Source organism: Pezoporus wallicus, unplaced genomic scaffold (assembly GCF_028554395.1).
Source record: "Pezoporus wallicus isolate ANWC-B61680 ecotype Strahan unplaced genomic scaffold, APGP_CSIRO_Pwel_v1 contig_447, whole genome shotgun sequence".
NCBI classification, from domain to species: domain Eukaryota; kingdom Metazoa; phylum Chordata; class Aves; order Psittaciformes; family Psittacidae; genus Pezoporus; species Pezoporus wallicus.
Window position 1 is genome coordinate 1,442,738 of NW_026636385.1, and position 21,400 is coordinate 1,464,137.

The 21,400-nt window shown below is 38.2% G+C and overlaps 1 protein-coding gene across 2 annotated transcripts in view; it reads right to left on the reverse strand.

The window, feature by feature from the left end:
- PEPD (peptidase D) overlaps positions 1-21,400 on the reverse strand; it is a 140,511-nt gene that overhangs the window by 97,265 nt on the left and 21,846 nt on the right. Inside the window, exons 5-9 of one of the 2 annotated variants that reach the window (XM_057400176.1) lie at positions 20,619-20,666; positions 19,010-19,071; positions 11,884-11,928; positions 4,527-4,602; positions 2,922-2,968 (exon numbers count right to left, since the gene is read on the reverse strand). In XM_057400176.1, the coding sequence (XP_057256159.1) occupies positions 2,922-2,968; positions 4,527-4,602; positions 11,884-11,928; positions 19,010-19,071; positions 20,619-20,666 (278 nt within the window). The remainder of the gene's footprint in view (positions 1-2,921; positions 2,969-4,526; positions 4,603-11,883; positions 11,929-19,009; positions 19,072-20,618; positions 20,667-21,400) is intronic. The other variant, XM_057400177.1, reaches the window with a different exon arrangement.

Genomic DNA, 21,400 nt, shown 5'->3' on the forward strand with positions numbered 1-21,400 from the left:
GCACAAATACCAAACTGCTTCAGAGAAAATCCAGAATTTGACCTACCAAAATAACTTCATATGCAATTACACATGCTGTGAATTACTGTTTGTAGATAATTGCCTTGGCTGTCTCCTTAAAGTCAACCAACCACATATTAAAGTTAAATAACATCAAACTAAAAAAAGAACTCAGGGCTGACTGGACTTGCAGTTAAATGTGTTCATTTTTTATATATCTTAGCATTAACACATTACTGGTTCAAAATAATTTACCAGTGGACCTTAATCTTAAAGAACACTTCTAGCACATTTCTGAAGCTAGCTTTCAACCCTCAAAATAAATGATACTATCTTATCTAGAGATATCTCCATAGTTTACTTAATTTCTTTCAAATTACTTCTCAGAGAATAATCTCAATCCTAGAAATATAACTAGCTTTATGCATTGCTGACTCCTAGATACATTTCCTGGAGTACTTTTAACATATTCTTGCTGTATGTTACAGAAGTAAAATGACTCATTTTTTTTCTAGGAATGCTGCTTAATCAAATGAACAAAGAAAAGGCAACGCTTAGGTCCTACATGTAGTAATGGAAAATTTTAATTGCTTTGGAGATCTGTGGCATTATTCTTCCTAGCAGACAGGGTCAGCCTAGCTTTGTACCCAACTACACATGCTATACTCCACAATGTCAAAGAATGAAGTGAAGCAATATGAAAGGGGGGTTTATTGGCCACATTTCAAGAGGCATCTGTACTCATTTAAAAAATTCACAATTTCACAGCTGTAAGTGGGAACTGCAAATGCACCTGGGGAAAGGACCACACAATTCAGAAAGCTTCCACAAAGGGAGCAGAAGCCCTAGAAACATCAGAAAATTAAAAACTTCATTAACTTTTAATTGATCTTTTAAATACAAGTGTGAATACTTCAGATAAATCTCTACAGACTAAGAACTCTGATTTTCTGCACCCTTAGATTTCACCTGTACCAAAGCTGTCACACAGTTGACCAAAAACACCCACCATAAAACAAACAGAACACCTCAACCAAGCCTCCCAATTCCCCCAAACAACAAAAATCAACAAACCAAACTCTTACTATTTCAAAGAAAACTGATTTTTTTTGGATGCTACCTATTTTCAGGTCTTTGAAAGTTCCCTTCTTAGATGAGCTTGATCTGCATACAGAGTAGAGATTTCCTAGATTGCTTTCTAACTTCATTTATATGCATTTCTTGCCAGAAAGGTGTGGAAATTACAGGTTTACATTTTTAGGACCCGTTTCCCCTAATCAACAAGGGAACAGAAAGCAGAGCAGGGATGGATTCCACTAGCAACAGAAACTAAAGTTCTAATTATAGTCTCCAAGGCAGACGCTACAGAAGTAGTCTGCCAAGACCTCTTTCATTAATGAAATAACCTCAAACTCTTTCAGGAAGTGCAATCTATCAGGACATATGGAAGAACAGAAGGCAATTTTAAATAGGTCTAATAGACAGTTGCCTAATTATTTTTTTTTAATTGACTGACACAAATAAATCTTTTCGAAAGGTTGCCGTGCATGGACGAAGATAGCCAGGGAAGAATGAAAGTCCTGAAGAGAAAATAGTTATACAAAGACTTCCAAAAGAGCATATATGTATATATATATGTGTGTATATATATATGTACTTGCTGCATGACATTAAACCAAACTGCCAGAATCATGATATTTAAAAGCACCTGAGAACAAACTCTGCTATATGGAATTTTTTTATTACTATCACCTTCCAGAACCAAAAATTCACTATCAGCACATATAGCATGGGCAGTGTGTAAAATGAACACAAACACAAGGTTCACTAATAAAGGTAACAGGGGAATGCATACCACAATTTTTCCCCCATTACCTGGCAGTATATGAAGCTGCAGTTTGAAGCTCATTCAAATTATGGGCATGAGCCAATAGAGTCTGTAGAAATTTAAACTGCTTAAATGCAACACTGTTTTTTCCATATTACATATGTTGTAAGGGGCATCATTTCTTTTTTTGAGCTACCTTGAAATACCGATGACAAATACTGAGACCATTTTATTTTCCCCTCACTGGGTGCTGAACTAGCCTGCTTTCTAATGCTTGAAAAATTACTATCAAGAAACAACAGTAACTGAGAAATGGCTGCTGTTTTCTATTTCTTCATTAGGCAAACACTTTGCAAATTGAAAATACAGTACGCAAGCTAAAAACAAATGGCCTTGGTGATCAAAACTGTGCTTTATATGATAAGCTGCTGCTGATCTAGTGTAAATATTTATTTAAAAGAGGAGGCAATGTTTTCCTTGTATCTAGACACATCACTTAACATATCAGTTAAGAGCAGCCAGTCCTTCCTATATATGCATGTACAGCAAGTTTTCTTCAACAAAAGAGATACAAGCTCCATTCTTATTGACTTAACAGCTCTAGTTAACATCCACCACACTTGCGAGATGAGCTCCTTGTACAGGCTAAGTACAGGTAATGCTGACTTGTAATTGCAGGCAAAATGTAACTGCACACAGCCTTTTATAAGGTTCTTAAACACTCATATATGCAGTCTTCTAAGCAACGGGGCATTGTTTACCCATAAGGGCAATGTTTATCCATAAACTCCATTTTATTGGATGGCTTCAAACAATAACATTTATTTTGTAAAGCTTCTGTAAATTGCTCAAACTTAAAAAGAGAATTTTGCTACAATAAACCACGACCAGAAAATAATCAACCATCATCAAATACGTTTGAAACTGATGAAGTATCACCTCAAAATAATAAGATGATTGCAACTGTCTTCAAACAGTAATGAGCTCTCATTCTCAACTGAATCAATGCTACTACTTTGCCTCAGCTATTGCTTCTACCCCTACTACAGAGGGATTTTCTTCTTTTTATTACAAGTACCAAAAGAACTCTTACCTCTCCATCTCGTATTCTTTCATACCTGCTTTTACTGCCTTCATTACCTGTAAGATACATATTAACATGGGACATTCATAGCAGGAGGGAATATCATATTTATAAATTTATGACTTATGACTGAGTTATCTCCAGAGGAACCTATATTACAAAAATATAATCTGTATCGAATTTAAATTTACATCAGTAGCCACATTTTAAAACAACAGTAAAAATCAAACTCATTTTAATTTTTATAAATGCCTGCAGTCTCCAGCAAAAAAGCAAGTTCAATTACCAAACTACTATATCCTAATGAAGTGCAGCTCCTTGAAATACCAATGCTTAATTCTTAAAGCCCTGGTGAACTTGCCAGCAAAGTTCTTTTGTTTTACTTTTATGGAACGCCAGCAAAATGAAACTGTGAACTGGAATAAACTACAATAGGAGATACTCTTTCATACTTCGCAATCTGAACCAACAGAAAACTACTAGAGTTAACACTATTTCACAACCCTGATTTTTGTTCTTGGATTTGCTGAAAATGTGCACCAGTTTTATTCCTTTGCCTGTTTCTGTATTAAAAAAAAGTTCTAGGCAGCTACTTTATGAAGAAATTCTCTCAGACATGACAGGATTATTCCAGGATGATGAAGGACCAACCAGAAAGAATGCAAATAACTATTCTTAGACTTCACAATTTTAACTTTATATTCCCTTTAAAATATTTTTATACTTCATAGTTCAGAAATCTGAGGAGCAGAAGCAAAGACAACAGTTGAGTCAGTAACCTCATCAGTTACTTCTTCTTAAGCTCCCTCTGGTCAGTCAGAACTCATGCATAACAATATCGAGTATAGGATTAACATCCAAGTTAATTTTGTCATCAACACCAGTAGAGCAATATGACTCCGCTGGCATAGTGCTACATCCAACCTGGGTAGTCTTGCTGAGAGCATGGATTTGTCTTTGACACTCTGCTGGGTCAACACAACAGCATTGTGAAGCACTACACTGTTGGACATACCTACTTCTGAGGAACAACCTATGGAGCACTATCAAACACTGACAATCATTACAGACTGAACTGTAAGGGTCTGGAGAGAGCAACCTATGAAGTTAAACTTTTCAGTGCTGCACACGCTGACATGGGCCAGAAGAATAATCTTCTTGATGTCTTGGTTGGACAGATCTATTGGCTGGACAGAGCTTCAGGCAACATGGTCTAGTGTGAGCCATCTCTGCCCATGGCAGGGGGGTGGAACTAGACATTTTTAAGGTCCTTTCCAAACCTAATCATTCTATGATTCTGTGATTCTTCTTTCTCCATCACTATATTGATATTTGTCCACAGAGGAGAGATACATTGCAAGAAGGTCACCTTCTGCTGAGGCTCCAGCTTTTATCCAAAACCACACTTCATTTCTCAGATATCGCAAACGTACTAGTGAGTTCAAGGACAATGTAAGGTATATTACTGGGCTGTAACAGGAGGGATATTATCCTCTTATTTCTATCCAGCCTTTCCATTATTTTATTACTAAGTAATTCAGGGTTGCTGGGAACATTTCTGAGTACCACTGCTACAGGAAGAGCAAAAATTATTATCAGTAAAAGATCCATTACCTCTTTATGAGCTTCACTGGAGATTTTATTGGTGTAGCGCAGAACTTCCAACTCCATGTCTGTCTTAATCACACGACTTAAAGAAAAGTAGAACAGATATCAGGTTAGGTTGCAACTTCACAGCTCAAGGATTATGAAATAAAAACCCCTGAAAACAAAATGCATCACCTATGATAAAATTAGATCAAGTATACCTCAGGAGCGAAGAGCTTTTACAGTATTCATGACAGCTAAGTTTTGTTGTCATTGATTCAGCATTAGCAAAACAATCTTACAAAGGGAATTCACAAGCATTTCAAACATCAGAGGGCATTATTTTAATGCTAATAAACAAGTGGTCCAACCAACATTTTTCAACTCATTCTACATTACATTAGGAACAAAAGCAATGTATTTTTGATTTTGCCAAGGCTCAAACACCACTTCAAAAGGAACATTTCTACAAGCATACTTGATTTATTTTTTAAACAAAACTTGAAACTAATTTACATAATGAAATTCCCAGAGCTCCAGAATTTCTATTTAGCACAACCTCAACTCCCACCTAGTTGCAATACCTCAAAAAAGGGAGAGGAGAGAGGGGGGAGAAGGGTGGTGGTAATGAAAAAATGCTATTTCTGTTTGGTATTAAAAAACAACAAAACAAGAAATTCAGAAACTGCAGCAGCAGTAATTACAGACACAATGTCCATTCTTTTTCATATGCTTCTGGGGGAAAAAAAACAAGCCAACCCCCTAAAAATTCCATCTTGTTCTTCAGGCCTTATGAGATACTGAATTTGTGTCTATTTATGAGCCTTGATATTCTGTTCTGAACTCATCTCAAAAAATTTAACATTCTCTTATCTACTTGTATCGCTTTCTACCATGTATTTCAAATAAAAGCAGCTGTTTAGTGTGGCATGAACAGGGAAGCATAGTTCCATACCATCTATTAAAAATCACCTACTCTCTCCACTGCTACACATACTGATTTCCTAATATTTCTCATGCTCATCTCAAAGGCAGCCGTGAAGTACGTACTTAGCTGTTTACAAAGAACAAAACTACATCTATCGAATTGCATGAAAATATTTAAATTGTATTCTCCATCTCCACTCCAGAGCTTGCAGTAGTTACAAACTACCATAACTGTTATACTTTGAAACTGCCACCAAGACACCCCTTTGTCATTGTAACACGCTCCTACTCACACTGCTGCAGAAAACTATTTACTGTATTTCTGCTCCTGTAGTTTGTCTTAATGAATCCAGAAACAGGCTTCTCAGCCATCAGTGCCTCTGATGTGTGATAAGAACTTTTCCCACAGACAGGGAACACATCACTACGCGGCACAGCCAATCCCCTGCAAACACAACTTCCCTGGCAAGAGTAAAGGTACCTTTGTAAAAATACTAGTATCAATCAAAACGCTCTTACAAACAGAAATACAGTAGAGGGGAATGGATTGACATTCTTAGTCAATTGGAATATGACACAAACCAATCATTATGCATATTGAGAAGTACAAGGTTTTAAAATGAACACCAAGATGAAAAAATTGCACTGGGATGGTATAATCTGCTCACCAGGGGTGAGCAAAGAGACTTTTGCTTCTGCCTTTCAGCCAAGACATAAAGAATAGCACCTCAAATCTATTCATGTTAGAATGAGGTAGCAAAGGCTTATATATATTTATTTAATCCTGTTCTTTGGAAGATTGCATGTACAGGCAGGATAATTTAATACTCGTTTGACGTGCCTTTATATTACTTTCAATATATAGTACATATCCCTGATCTGCAAGTGCCTCAAAAATAGATTGTTTCAAAATTCAGTTGTCTGATCTCTTAACTGGGATCTGCTAGTAATACACAACAGCAAGTGCAAACAGTATTAGAATTTATTTTACTGGGGTAGGTCGTAAGGCTTCAGGGTCAAGTTATTTTAGATCATACCTTTTCGGTATCTTTTTGCATTTACAAATTCAGGCTCAGGCTCCGACTTTTTATGCAATGCACCACCTTCACTTATACAAGGTCAAGCACTAAAACATTTTACAGAAAATGTTTACTCATTCTGAGACCAATAAAACCCCCTACCCAACCATTAACATGGAAGAGAGGGAGGATGTATAATCAGGCAGGGAACACAATCAACTTCACACTCCACTGGATACCGAAAGGAAAACGTCACTGGGCTCCCATGTTGCCTGCCCTGATGCTGCTGACGGAATTAGCAACAGCAGACTTGAGTAGCAGAAGGGCATGCATTTCACCACCATCTCACTGCACAAAAAGCAACATTCTCCCAAGCCAAGTTCAAAGCATTGCTAGTCAAAGCACTCTGGTTAGCACTGCAGAGCAATCTTGAGGGTGACGAGTGGCCCACAGTTCTCATGATGTTTTTCCCCCACTTCCAAGATAAGGCTAGGAAGAAAGTCTCACCTTTGTTCATGAGTGACCTTCAATGTTCTATTAAAAATGGCTCTTGGAGCAGTTACTCTCAATGCATTCATTAATAGTTTGATGGGAACACACCATCTACAGGCTCCAGCTACTGAAACTGTGAAAATGCACAGATTCAGCATGTAATGCGGTTCTTGGATTAACAGGCAAGCCACTCAGTGCGATCTAGTTAAATTAGAAGCACAAGCCTCCTGCTGTCAGGACTGACCTGTAACTTTTAACTTCCCTCCCCCTGCATTTTACTAGTGTAAAATTTTTACTAGTGTAAATCCTTCTTTCTCATTCTATTCTTTTGCATACCTTTGTGATTTTATTTGCACTTGTCCATATGAGCAGGTGGTCTTTTCATGCATGTCAGTCATCCAACAAAAGAGAGGCATTTCAATACAAAGTACAATTTCAGTTCTGAAATTAAGTTTGGGCATTTTAAGCGGCTGGATACCAAATTTCATGCGCAATCTATTTTCCACTGATCAAGTGGTCAAAAGCATACAGATTCAAGACAATTATGAGGTTGAAATTTGTGTAACTCAACTCTATTGCCCTAAACCAGTGCTTCCCTTAAAGATAACACAACTGTTGGCTTCACTATGGTACACTCAGTCTTGATCATACTGCCAGAAGTATCTGTTCACAGTTACCAGCTCAGTGTTTATCAGATGTCTTCTTTTGTTGCTTTTCGTACATGTGTGCAACCTTAATGGCTGCTTTTTGTGCCATGCATGGAAAATATCTGGGTACATCCATTTTTCCTTATCCTTCTGGAAACATTATGCTTACAGACCACCTAGTAAATACAGATGCTACCCATGCAGACAGACTCCACAGTCCTGCCTTGTCTTCACCCCTTTTCACCCCTGCTGTTACCTTTCCACATTTTATTTATAGACATTTCTCTACCATAGTTGATATATTTATGCTCTTCAGCAAGTTTTAACTTGCTAACTGAATTAGCATTGAAGCCAGTAAACATAGTAATGCACACATGCAAAGGATAAGCATTGCAGTACAATTCTGAAAGCCAGCTGCATGAACACCGAAGTTCATCTTAAAACAGTTCAAAAAGATATTAGGGTTTACAACATAGATAAGAAAATCCTCTAAAACCACAAAGAGCATACACCCAACCTTAAGACATTAAGATACAGATTACTTTCCCAGAAGAAACAATATAGCTTTCCATCAAAGTAATGCAAAATACAGAATACATGAAATCTTCCACACAGAGCTACTGAATACCATTTTCATTGGAGTTATAGCAAAATAAAGTATATGCAAGCAGAAAACAATGTACGTTATCTTCTAACACTACCATAAGTATGGTAAATAGACACTGGTATCCTAAAGCAACAAAAGGGCATTTTTCTAAGTGCTTGTGTAAAAATACTTCCTTCTGACTACTAGGAAGATAATCCATGTAAGTTTTGACTTTGTCTTCTGTTAGATGACATTTTCTTTTCAAAATGCTGAAATCAATACTTAGAGTACACATTCAGTATCAGATCTGAAACAGGGACGCCAAAATTTACAATTTAAGTGTTTAAATGTGTTTGTAGACACATTCACCCAATTGAAAAAAAAACAAAAGTGAAAACACCCTATGCAAACTGCTGCAGTCTTGTCTAAGGTCAGATCCTTTTGGTTTGTATTTAAGTTTGATAGCAAGTGAGAAAATGTTGAGATCTTGAAAAAGGATGAGTAAGCAAGGGAGGCAACAGATCCTTAATCACAAACACTTTGCCCCTTGTCAGTACTGAACCATTTTCCCTGTATTTTATGAGAAGACTACAATACTAGAATAGCCTTCTGTAGCTCACAGTTCTCCCTGGCTGGTTCAGAAAGCTCAGCCATTTCACTTCTTGCTGGCAGCTTTGACAGCATGGTATAGATCGGAGTTTTACTGACAAGTACTGTGGTAAACCAGAGTAGTTCAGAGCTTGTTGAATTTGAAATTATATTCATTCATGCAAGCACATGCTTTAAATGAAGCAATTTTCTACTCTAGAATATAACCTCCAAAAATTAATCTTCCTAAAAGTAAAATATTCTTAATTCTAAAAATATTATTGCTTTCTAAAGAAAGTTTCCTGGTCAATAACTTTACATTCCAAGGAAATTTTCTACTTTAGGAAGTTTTAATACGCATAGCCTGTCATTCACAAAGTGATTTCACCAGACACTTAAATCCTAACAACCGTCCACAACATACTTCTGACTTAAAATGAAATCCACCAAACTCAATAAAACCTTTTAAAACACTTTCGAATGCACGTATGAACTTTGGCTCCACTTAGAATTCCCGTTCCTTGAAAGCAAAGTGGAGAGAAGGTACACACCGAGTATCTCTCCCCTGTGAGATCACAGGGAGAACAAAATCAGAATTCCAGCCTGGCACTTGCAATTCACAGAAAAGATTCTCTTCGCACCAAGATGAACAGCTCCAAGTGCTGCCTTTCTACAGCGTCAATGCTCCATCTGACTTAGGACAGATGCATGGACCTCATGTTTCTCCAACCCTGAGTTTCCTGAAGAAGATTTAACACCCGCATTAACGCAAAACACAGAGCAAAAAAGCTTATCAGGTGGCACCTTGGTAAGGTAGATGGAACTAGAATGAAAACTGACTTGGGAATCAGCTTGTGGCCCTAATCCAAAGGCTTCTGCAGCTAAAACTGTCACCTCTCTCCCCGTAGTGCTGTTGTACCTACAGATCAAAGTCTGGAAGTTAGACCAGGCCCTCTTCAGGTCACCTTTCTTGCCCCTTGTCATTTCCTGCTAACAAGAGTACAAAAAGGCAAACAAACAAGAGAAGCAGGAAAATGACACTGTCAGGTTAAAGATGAAGATGTAGCTCTCTCCTCTGCTTCTCAAACAGCTTGTCAGGTCACTAGGAGAATCCTCCTCTGGCTGCTGGGCACATGATGAGAACTGAAAGTTCCCAATGCCTTAAAAAACCCCACACCATCCCCTACACCAAACCAACAAACTACAGCTCAAGAGCACCCACCTCTGCAAGAAAATAAGACTTTATGAAGAGCTTCTAACCTGACTTATCCTTTCTGTTAGTTTTGTATACCACTGTAGCATGGCATCAGGGGTCTCAGAGCGTGTGTGAAAATTTCTAGATCTTCCCTATCAATATCTGTAATGACAGGAACTTGACTAATTAAACACTAATGATAATAAAAAGCCCAACAAAACCAAACCAAACCAAACCAAACCCAGTTTTGCCATGCTCCCCCTTTACCTAATTGTGTTTAATCTCTGCATCTGAAAAGCACATGCCTACACAGCAATTTCCAATCTTGTATTCTGTCTACATTACTCAGCACTTTGCACCTCAAAGGCTCTTGACTCTTAAATTCAGAAATCACTTCTATATGATAAATTCAGAAATCAATTCTGTACGATAACTTCTTTGTTTTGGAAAAGGAAGGTCAAAATTCTCGACAGACAGAACAGGCGTGATTTAAAAATTGGCACCCTGAGATTTCTGTGTTACAAAGCAGCACTGACTTTCCCCCTTCCACTCATCAACAGGATTTGCAAGCAATGAGTCCCACTACTACACATCTCCAGGCCCACCCAATGACTCTATAATGCAACTACGTCTAAGCAAAGTTTCCCCTCTTCCCACCTTCCTTTTACAACATTTTTGTGCCATGCCAAGCAATGACAAATGGCTGTAATAACAGAAATGTGACCTACTAAAAATTATACATATTCTGAAATCACATTGATGTTCAAAACAACATCTCCACAGTTTTTCAACTGGCAATTAGACATAAAGGAAGAGAGCAGACTGTTCTCAGCATATGTGCTGATAATAAACATTAAAAAGAATAATATGTAGTAACACATATTGCAATAAGCTACAACAGTGGTAGTCAAAGTGTATACTCTCATGTTTGTATTTTAAGATTTTGAGTTTATCTGTCTTAACTAAGGATTTGCTTCCTCATTTCTAGATTAATATACTGAAAAAGCTTAGATAAAAACCTAATTCATTAACAAAAATCCACTGTGTTGTTTCTTCAGTTAATTTCCTAAATGGAAAACTAGAAAGCCCTAGTTACAGAGCAATCCCGAGGACAAAGTCAACAATGTTGACCAGAACAGGAAAACTAGTGAAATGCAGTAGCTTTGTAAGCTACTACTATGCTTTGCCACACTCTCTAATTTTGTCTATTCTAGATAGGCTACAGCAGAATTCCCCTAGAAATATAGAGTATAGCTACATTAATAATAATTCAACTTAATTAATGCTTTTATAATAAACCCTAGAGAAGTAATAACACCTTATTAAATATGACCTGTTCAGACAGTTTTGATCGACCTTTGATTTTTGGTTCTAGAATATGAATTATGAATTATCCTCATTCTTTTCTTATTCATACAAATTCACATTTACACGAATGTGACTTAACTCTTAACACATCCTATAAAAATCTATATCCAGACACAATGCTTAAAGAATGATAAATAAATTCTTCACTTTTCAGTGTTTTTACCTGTTTTTACTTCCGTGCATTATTTCCATCCTACAGGGCGAAATCAACTTAAAAGTAAAACCTAGTAAAGTAGGAACTGCTCTCTGAAGCAACACAATCACAGAATAGTTAGGGTTGGAAAGGACCTTAAGATCATCCAGTTCCAACCCCCTGCCATGGGCAGGGACACCTCGCGCTAAAACATGTCACCCAAGGCTTTGTCCAACCTGGCCTTGAACACCGCCAGGGAGGAAGCATTCACCACTTTTTTGGGAAACCCATTCCAGTGCCTCATCACTTTTCAGTAAAGAACTTCTTCCTTTTGTCTAACCTGAACTTCCCCTGTTTCAGTTTGAAACAGTTATCCCTTGCCCTAACATAAGCATGTTCAACAATACTTAAAGATTTTATGCTACTCACCATTCTGCAATTTCAGGATGAAGGATTCTGTTGTTCACATTAAATCTATACAAAAAAAAGCAACACACAAATATTAAAAAAAAGCCACACAACAGCAGAGACTACATTTTTTTTTTTAACTGTATCTTCTCTGGGGACATGAAAACTTGCGAAAACAAATAATGTGTTGCAATTAATTATAGATCAGTTCAGATCCCAGTAAGCAGAATGCACACATTTGTCTTCACTGTGCAAGTGTTTAATTTTGAAATACATGAGACTAAACCACATATGTAATTGTAAGAATGTGGAGAAACCAGAAGAACAGTATGTTCAGGACACGTTCCTTGAACTTCTTTTGACAAAGATAAAATGTTATCACTTCACTGCTATGAGTGTGGGTTGAACCAGATCGCCCTCCAGAGGACCCTTCCGAAGTGTTCTGTGATTTTAACTTTGCCCCTTAAAAACCCGTCAGTGAAATTAAACACAGTGAACTGTTAATTTCATCCTTCATTTTATCCTTTCCCATTTTTCTGTGCACAGAATGCGGTATGTGATAAGCTTGCTTGGAGGACTATGAAAATAATCTCTCCTTGTCTTTTTTTACCTAGAGAAGAGCCAAAGCAAAAGTTTTCATTTCATTGTGGCCTCAAACCCTTAACTATTTTTCTGTTTACTTTCTGCATTAGCAATTCATGTATTGCTGGAACTAGTTTGAGGCTCTCTACACAATAACATTACAGTGGCCAACAGAGTAAGAAGCTGAGTAATTAAGAGGAACATAAATAGATTTCCAAGCATTGTCCAAGGGTTCTTTTTTTGCTTACAATTTAAATGCCCAAGGGGTGTTCTGCATCAAAGATATTTTTGTCTGACTGCTGGCTCCTCAGTTATGGCATTTAAGAGAATTAAGATGCTCCAAGGCTCCTAACAGATCTTTAGAAGAATGTTATAAGGCAATAATTCATTTTCCCAAATTTTTGAAGGAAAAATTAATCTATTTCAGGTTATTAACCTTTCTTCACACTTCAGAAGGGACCAACAAAAGCACAGATCCAATTAAAAAAAATTTATTTAGAAGTCACTCCTAATTGTACCAGGGTCTTCCTGCATACTCAGATAGCAGGAAAAAAAACAACCCTGTGTTTTTCTTTTTCAAAAACACATGCTCATAAACTCATAAAATCCTAACAAGGTAAAGGTTAATAGCTTTGTGTCACTACTCCAGGGTATAAAACAACAACTTATCTCAACATTCAACAAGGACAAGCTGTATGGTACTCAGTATTATGGGTATTAATTAGAAACCACTGGAAAAGCAACACAATACAAAAAGCCACAAGTCACAGAACAATGCATCATTACAGAATAAAATTAGTCACTTGGAAACAAGAAAGTCTCATAAAACCAGGGGAAAAAGCATTTTTTCAATTTAATCACCACCATCCCAACGACTATTACCTACGTACAATAATGCAGAAATAATTCTGGGATGGAAGAGCCCATTAAACGCAAAGTTATACAGAAGAAAATATAACAATGATAGACTGTAATCAATCTATACAAATCCTAAAAAAAAAACCAAAAGCCTGAGCTCCTTGTTTGGCTGGAAAACATATCAACTGACACCACCATAGAAAAACAAGACACAGAAGAATTAAGCTGGAGCTGCAACGATGCAAGGACATTCAATAATTGTCATCAGTATGTCAGACAGAAAACAGATCAATGAAGGCAAGCGTATGGAGACACTGCAGCACTGCAGAAAGCTCCAACAGCAGCTCCATGCAAATATGAGAAGTATAAACTATGGTTATTAGGAAGCAACAGAAGAAAATAAAGGGCAGGGAAGAGCAAGTAAAGAAGGCAGCTGACTGAGGCTCTGAAAATTCATGTCCCTCAAGAACCTGACACACTCATTTTAACCACAAGCACAAACAGATGAAACCAAAAGCAAGTCAAATGAACAAACACAAACCTCACAACAGAAGACTGTCTCTCATCTGAGCATTAAATAAATACAAACAAAAAGGAAAAACCTATACACCAGTGTAGACTTGTAATAGGTCGAACAATGCTCTTATACAAAGGAAATTTCAGTCGAGATGTACCATATCTGCTGCAGCCCCTGGATTTTTCCTCTCCTGGCCTTAAATGCTCTTCTTGAGCTGTCTTTGTGCTGCCAGAAATGCAAGTTTTAGTTAATGGCTGGAACCCTCTACTATGTGGCAGCTCCTTAAAATTACAGATGCTGTCAATTATGGAAGTGAATTAAACACACAGAAAGGGGGCAGGATTTGAACAAGAGTGTGTAGGGTAGGGGTAAAGAGGCAGGAGGTTATCAGTCACACACGCAGTTTTATCTCTCACCTGAAAGACAGACTTTCTGATATGATGGCAAGTAGAAAACAAGACTTTAGATCTCTGGGACACAGCATCAATTCAGACTTAGAAGAGAACCTCATCTATTTTATGTAGCTTTTTCAGATAAGCCAACAATTAAGGACTGAGTTGTCTCAACCTTGCTTAGCTCGTGATAGCTGTGGGTCCTGTCCGAGTGGCCACAGGGCAACCTGTTTATTACTGCCAGACTTCTAAAACTGACTCAAATTATGCTTCATTTCGGTTACCAACAAGGCAGCTAAACAAAATACACCCTTAAAGTTACTGGTTAAATATCAAGCTCAAGGGGAAGAGCTTGTCATCACCAACACAAGTACACAATGGTGTTCAATTCACACAATTTGTGCGCAAAGTCCTGTATAAAATCACCCTACCATGTCCTTCTAGCAGAGTTTTCATCCTGCTAGACAATCATCAACTTACTTTTCAAAAACATGTACTGCCCTAGGGTTAAGGGGATCGTGGGGAGCAATCCAATTCTACATTTTTCCGCAATGTGCAAATAGACAACACTTAGATGATGAGACATGTGGTCTTGGGGAAGTAAACAAATTGACATTTTGCTACAGCTGCAACCTGTAACGTATTAATGCTCCCATCTAATCAGCACAGAACTAAGAAATGCGACACTGAAAAGCATGTCCAAATTGATTTTATACTCAGTTGTCCTTTTCGCTGCAAGACAATTTCATTAGTTAAAAAAAAAGTTACAAATCTACACCTCCTGTATAATAAAAGTGCACAAAGAGACCCTATTTTATGAGTTTAATGAATATATTCGTGTGTATATCCTGAGAAAATTCTAAACATACTCATACACAATATTAGAATTTTCTACTCTTCTCAACATGAGTCTTTCTCCTAACAATGGACCTCACTACACAATAGGAAAGAGGGTTTTTAGATGGTTTTCACTGTCAGACTCAAGAAGTACAATTCTGAGGGAAAGGAATTCACTGAAAAATTGTAAGCATTTAGGTACAATTGCTTACACTATCCATCATTTCCATCAATTGATTCTGAGGATGAAAAACAAACAAATAAAACCAGAACAAAATCAAGCAACACAGCAAGCAAAGACTTATTCAACAGTGGTTTAAAGTATATGACATATTTACAAGTGCTACATAACTGGCACAAGACTGGATTTAGAAAATTCCTGCTCATTTTCCAGTCTGAAAAATGGGTCCATGAATTAGAAAAACCAAAAACCCACCACCGACAGAACTAGCCTTTATTAGCAAACAGAAGTACTTGTCTAGAAAAAAATGCATTGGCACTACTTTAGAAATCTGCCTTCTACACTTTTAGCCACCTGAAGCAAATGGCAGGAAGTCACTTCTGTGGGATTTGTAACAGCTGCAAACAAAGCTGACCTGAGGGGAGCTACCAGGAACAGCATTAGCAATGGTCCAGCTATCCCGTCGGAAGTCCCTGTCCCAGGCTGCTCCCTTCACGAAACAACGGGATTACCCACTGCTGAGCAGGACAACTTCCCAAGCACCACCATTCTCCATTTTTACAGACAGCAGCAACATACAAGCTTTTTTCTGTACAAGATACTTTGCTGGCAGAGGGTAGATTTACATTAAACATTAGGGATAAGTTCTTCCCAGTGAGGATGCTGAGGAGCTGGCACAGGTTGCCCAGAGAAGCTGTACTGCCCAATCCCTGGCAGTGTTCAAGGCCGGGCTGGACGGGGCTTGGAGCAACCTGGTCTAGTGTAAGGTGTCCCTCCCCGTGGAAGGGGGTTGGAACTGTATGAGCTTGAAGGTCCCTTCCAACCCAAACCAGTCTGTGATTCTATATGAAAGAACTATACATAAACTGATGGAAAATATGATGAATTTCAGCATTATGGGCTTTATAATCAGCCTAAAATCAAGTTTGAACGCTGCTACCAGCGCAAATATAACTCGGGGTTAATCTTCAGGGTGATCAAAGAAATAACCCATTACCACAGTAGTCATTTTGTCTCAAATGGCTACTTATTACAGTGGAAAAATTAATCAAATACTTTAGGTAATTATGTTCCAGAAGAAGTTCAAGAGGTTTAAAAAGCAAGGCAGGGAATCAAAATCATTAGAGGAAGAAAAAGGCAACTTGTGACAGAAGCAGATGAACAGCCTGCAAAGGGAGCAAGATCCAGCTTTTTCTAGAAATGATACATTATTTCTCCTATTATCCATCACAAACAGAACAACCCAAAGAGAAAAACACACCAGGGCAAGTCAGTCTAGGAGAAAATAGACAAATGGGAGCAGGAGAAACAGAAAAGGGCCCTAGCAAGCAAATACATCTTGGCCAAGTAGCCAGAAAGTGGAAACAAACAAAAACCACAGGAATAAGATACAGCATCATAGCTAGGGCAGAGGACAGAGAGAGCTGACAACTCACAGGCACAGACAGATGGGAGGGAGTGCAGTTTGAAGGAGTCCATTGCTTGATACAAACTCCATGGGTTTAGCCCTCTCAGAAGAAACAAGTACATCCAAAATACACAGAAACAGGCCAGGTTGGATGGGGCTTTGAACAACCTGGCCCAGTGGAAGGCAGGGGGGTGGAACTGCCTTTAAGGCCGCTTCCAACCCAAACCATTATGTGATTCTAGGAAATATAAAGGAAGCATTTGACATATGAGAGGTGGAGAACCACGAAAGCAGGAATGCTGAAATTGGTTTGAGTCTGCTTCGAAAACATACAAAATGAACTGGTTTATATACGCAGTTACAAAAATCTGTGGAGAGCAGAGTTTAAAAGGGAGCTCTCCCCCTCCCTTATGCCCTCAATGAGCGATGTTCACTCTCCGCATGCTGCCGCTGGCGTGCAGGCCAAGCACGCTCTCACCAGAGACATGACAGCCCCGGAGAAGACAGAAGCAGGAGTCAGGGAGATCCAGGGAAGGCTGGAGTGACAAGTGGTTTGAGGGCACAGTATCTGTCAGAAGAGGGGATTGGATCTTCAGCACATTCAACAACAAAATCAATGCTTGCTCTTCCACACCGAGAGCGTGGGAAGGGAACACACCAACCAGATCTGTCAAAAGCAGCAAGATGAACAACTTGGTGCCAAGGGGCGGAGAGGGATAAGCATTAACCCAGGTCTCAAAAGAGACTAACTAAACTACTAAACAGCTGGAAATCACCTGTAAAGAAGGGAGAAACCCTTCTCCTGGAGCACAGCAACAGCATGTTTACCACAAACTGTGAACCCACAATAAAATATTATTAATCCCTTTAAGAGTTGCAGGAGACATGCTATTAAAATCTCAGATCAAGTGCTAAATGGAGTGGCTTCCTAACTTAATGTTGACTTGTAATAGCATGTGTTACTAATTAAACTCTAGTATTTAGTGAAATTCAGGTGAGAAAGGAGCTTTTTGGTATTTCAAACAGATCTTTGTACATCATTCCCATAAAGAATTAGTGCTGGAGATAATAACTGTTTATATTTCATGTGGAGATGTTTCAGATAAAACCGGAAGTATCGCTCCACACAGATTTTGGAGTTCACCTGCACCTGGAGAGTGTAAGATAAATGAGTATGCACTTGGTCAAAGCAACAGAACATCATACTGTTGTATGTTCATTTAAAACTGCTTGCTTTATTTTGGAATAGTTTATATTTAACTCACCGAGCAGCAGAAGATGCCTAGAAGTCTGAAACCTTGGTGCCCAATATCCCTGACAGACTCATTATGTTTCCATTTAGGTTGTAGAGAACAGTAGGGGAGAACAAAGTAATTATGGAATCAGATTCCAGATTTCAGTTCACCTGACAGAGAGAAAAGATGATCCCAGCAGAAAGCACACTCTTGAACTATACAAACCAGTGCTCAGACTTGCAGCAAATACTGTGCATTACAATCTTCACTGCAGAATTAATATGCTCTCAACAGAAGCAAATGGAGAAAAATGTAGCAGGGTGACAGGGAGTCAAGTATTAAAAAAAAAAAGACCACCTACTCAACATCTCAGAATAAGTGGGGTTTTTGAACAGGCTTTTTAATGGGGGGAGTGTTTCTTTCTTGCCATACACTTGAACAAAAAATTGAAAATTATCTCATTTGGGGATATTAGAACAGAATTTCATTCAAAATTGAGGCCATCACCTTCACATCCCAGAGCAGGCTGTGATGCACTGTTACTTACTGCCTTTTCAAAACACTGCAAGCAGGAAAACATTTTTACTCCACTCGCAGCCAAACTCCATATAAAGACAACATCAAGGGACACTAAAGGATCACATCTAGGCAGAAAAGTGATCTTTAATTTTTCACCTGTAATGCGACAACTTTTCAGAAGATTGTGCTTACCAGAATCACTAATACCTACCTTAATAATGTACAAGGAAGTCAGTAAGAGAAAGAAGCTCCTCTTAAAGACTAATTTTCCTGAAATCTGAAACCCAAATATTCCAATCCCAGTTGTGGAAATAGAGGCAAAGGGATGTTTTTTTTCTGGATTTAGATACTTAAAGCAAAAACAAATGAAGAGAAACATTGGACAAAGTCAGATATAAAAAAGATTTAAGAAAAAAATACAACACAAAACCAAGCCAAAATCCACTGTATTTCAAGTCATTAGAAACCTGTGAAACATTTTATTCCCAAAGAAGTATTAATATATTTCATCTGCCATTCAACATCCTGTCACTAGGCAAAACATCATTTAACATGAAGTATAAAACGATTTAACATAACCGCGCAACAACTAATGGATAAAAAAGTCTTGTCACTTACTGGCTGATTCCTTCAAAAGAAGCTTCTTTGGTGACATTTCCGCTATCAGTATTAACACCACGCTGGGAGGGAAAAGATGAAAAGGACCATGATTCTGAGCTGAACACAACCATTTAAAACAACATCATGGGCAGAACCTGACTGCAGTGAGTCTTTAGGAAAAATTATATGTAAGTTTACTTGAATGACTATAATTGAAACCCCAGACTCTCATAGGATACCAACACAGAACTTAGGTTAGGATGTGCTGCTTAGGAGTACGGCAGGCTTTGATTTCTAATTCACTTACGTCTTGAGAGGGAGTTAGGAGACCTGTATAGTAACAACGGGCAAGAGAGTAACAAATGGACAAATTTTTTTCTAAAGTAATTTCATTTAAAAATAAATTATTATGCCCTGCCTTGGCAATGCTTATTATTTAAATTTGCATGCCGTTCACCTACAGCTTTCCATTCAAGCAAGTAGCATAAGCAAGAGTACTTTGGCTGCTACACAGCAGACGAACACTGTGCCTGGAAAACCCTGTGGAGCAGCATTACAGCTCCATATCTGGAAAGAGACCACAGTAAAGAGGACCAAGTGTTCTGTCAGGCAGAAAAAAAAGAGCTCTTCCCTTCTCTGCACACTTCTTCAGTGGGAGGAATTTGGAAGAATCACAGTTCCTTCCTCTCAGCCAAAAATCAGGTTAAAATTCTTCACACAACAGGATGCTCATGAAGTGACAGCTACTAAAGAACTTGATGCGCAGAAATGCACATGAAGAAGTACAAGGTGATCAAATATTCCCTTTCCCACTCATTTCTCTTAAAGAACATGAAAGAAAATGGTAAGGTCATCTTTTATATGCCTATGTATACAAATGTAAGTGGAAGAAAGATTGAAAACTTTTTAGGGCCTCTGCTCGTAATGGATGAAGAAATCAGATCTCATGCTATGTGACTGCTTTAAGGAGGGATTTTTTGTCGGGTCATTGATAAATCCAGGAGGTGCCACTGCACTTGCTGTAAGGGAAAGCTCAGTCAGCAAATTATTTCATACAGTTTACAAAACATCTGTCAAGGAAAGCAGCTGGGAGAGAGGTGATGGGGAAGAAGAAACTTGCAGGCTTTAAACCCACTCATTCATCCTCCTACCAGAGAAACAAGCAAGCACCACTCAAAATACTTGGCAGGCATTTGGTATCACCCCCTCCTTCCAGCAGCTGCTCTTACCAACTTCATGCAGGAAAAGCATACCCTGAATCCTTATGGGGATCCCACAGAAAGGCCCTAACATGCTCATGACATGACCAGAACAGCATAAAACATAAAAGGAGTTTGCAGTCATTGTACACAGGCTGGAGGATAGCATCGGCGATGATAGATAGGCTTGTCATGTTTTACCAGAAAACAAATAAAGCTTTTGGCAGCAAGAATATAGACTGGAAGGCCCAAGGTTACAAATCTCGAGATCATGGAGGAGCCAGAAGTCTAGATGACTATACACAGGTGGCCTCAAATTTGGCAAAGATGGGGAGGAAAACATTTTGAATAACAGTTCAAAGAAGTGCTGAATAATCTGATCTCCTCATTCAAAAACATGAATAGTTATTATTCAGAATATTACTCACCAAAGTAAGAAGCACAGAAGGGTTCTTCGAAGCCAAAACACTGGATATCTAAAAAGAAATTTTATATTGCGATTAATTTATTTTTTTTCTTCCTCAGAATCGCGCTGATAACACTTTCATGAACATGTGCTGTATACAAAGTAAACAAGCTGCAAAGACAAAAACGCACCTCTGGTATTTTTCAGATATTGAAGTATTACCTGAGACATGCAACATGTCAGCAGATCACAAAACATTTAGACAGAAAGGCAGTGCCTAAATTGATGGTGTCCTTTGAACATATAAATACCAACTAGAACTTAAAATTAAGTCTACTGTCATCACTCGGACAACAGAGGAAATATGAGCCAAAAAGCTGTAAAGTCACACAGAAATAGTAAGAAACAAGGTACTATATCCTCAATATAGTACTACCGATAAAACACACATGCATTAATATTAGTATGCTACAATGTGCTAAATACTTACTAATGAGTGTTTACTGTTACTCTCACTGGTCATCTTTTGCTAATAGTTCTATCAGGCTCCTTCAGTATCTTTCAAACATTTACAAACTAAGAACAAGATCACTGGGCTTGTACAGAAGTAGGCTCTCAGAGCAGCTGCAGAAAGGTGGACACCGAATTACACATTTCTTCAGGCAATGAACAGATGACATCATTCCATGGTGCACAGTCCATGGAATTTTAAAACAGCTTAATAGCATACTAATAATATTAACGAAAGAAAACATGTGGCAGTGAGGTTCAAAAACACCAATTCTACTTTTTTCTTTTCCTCCC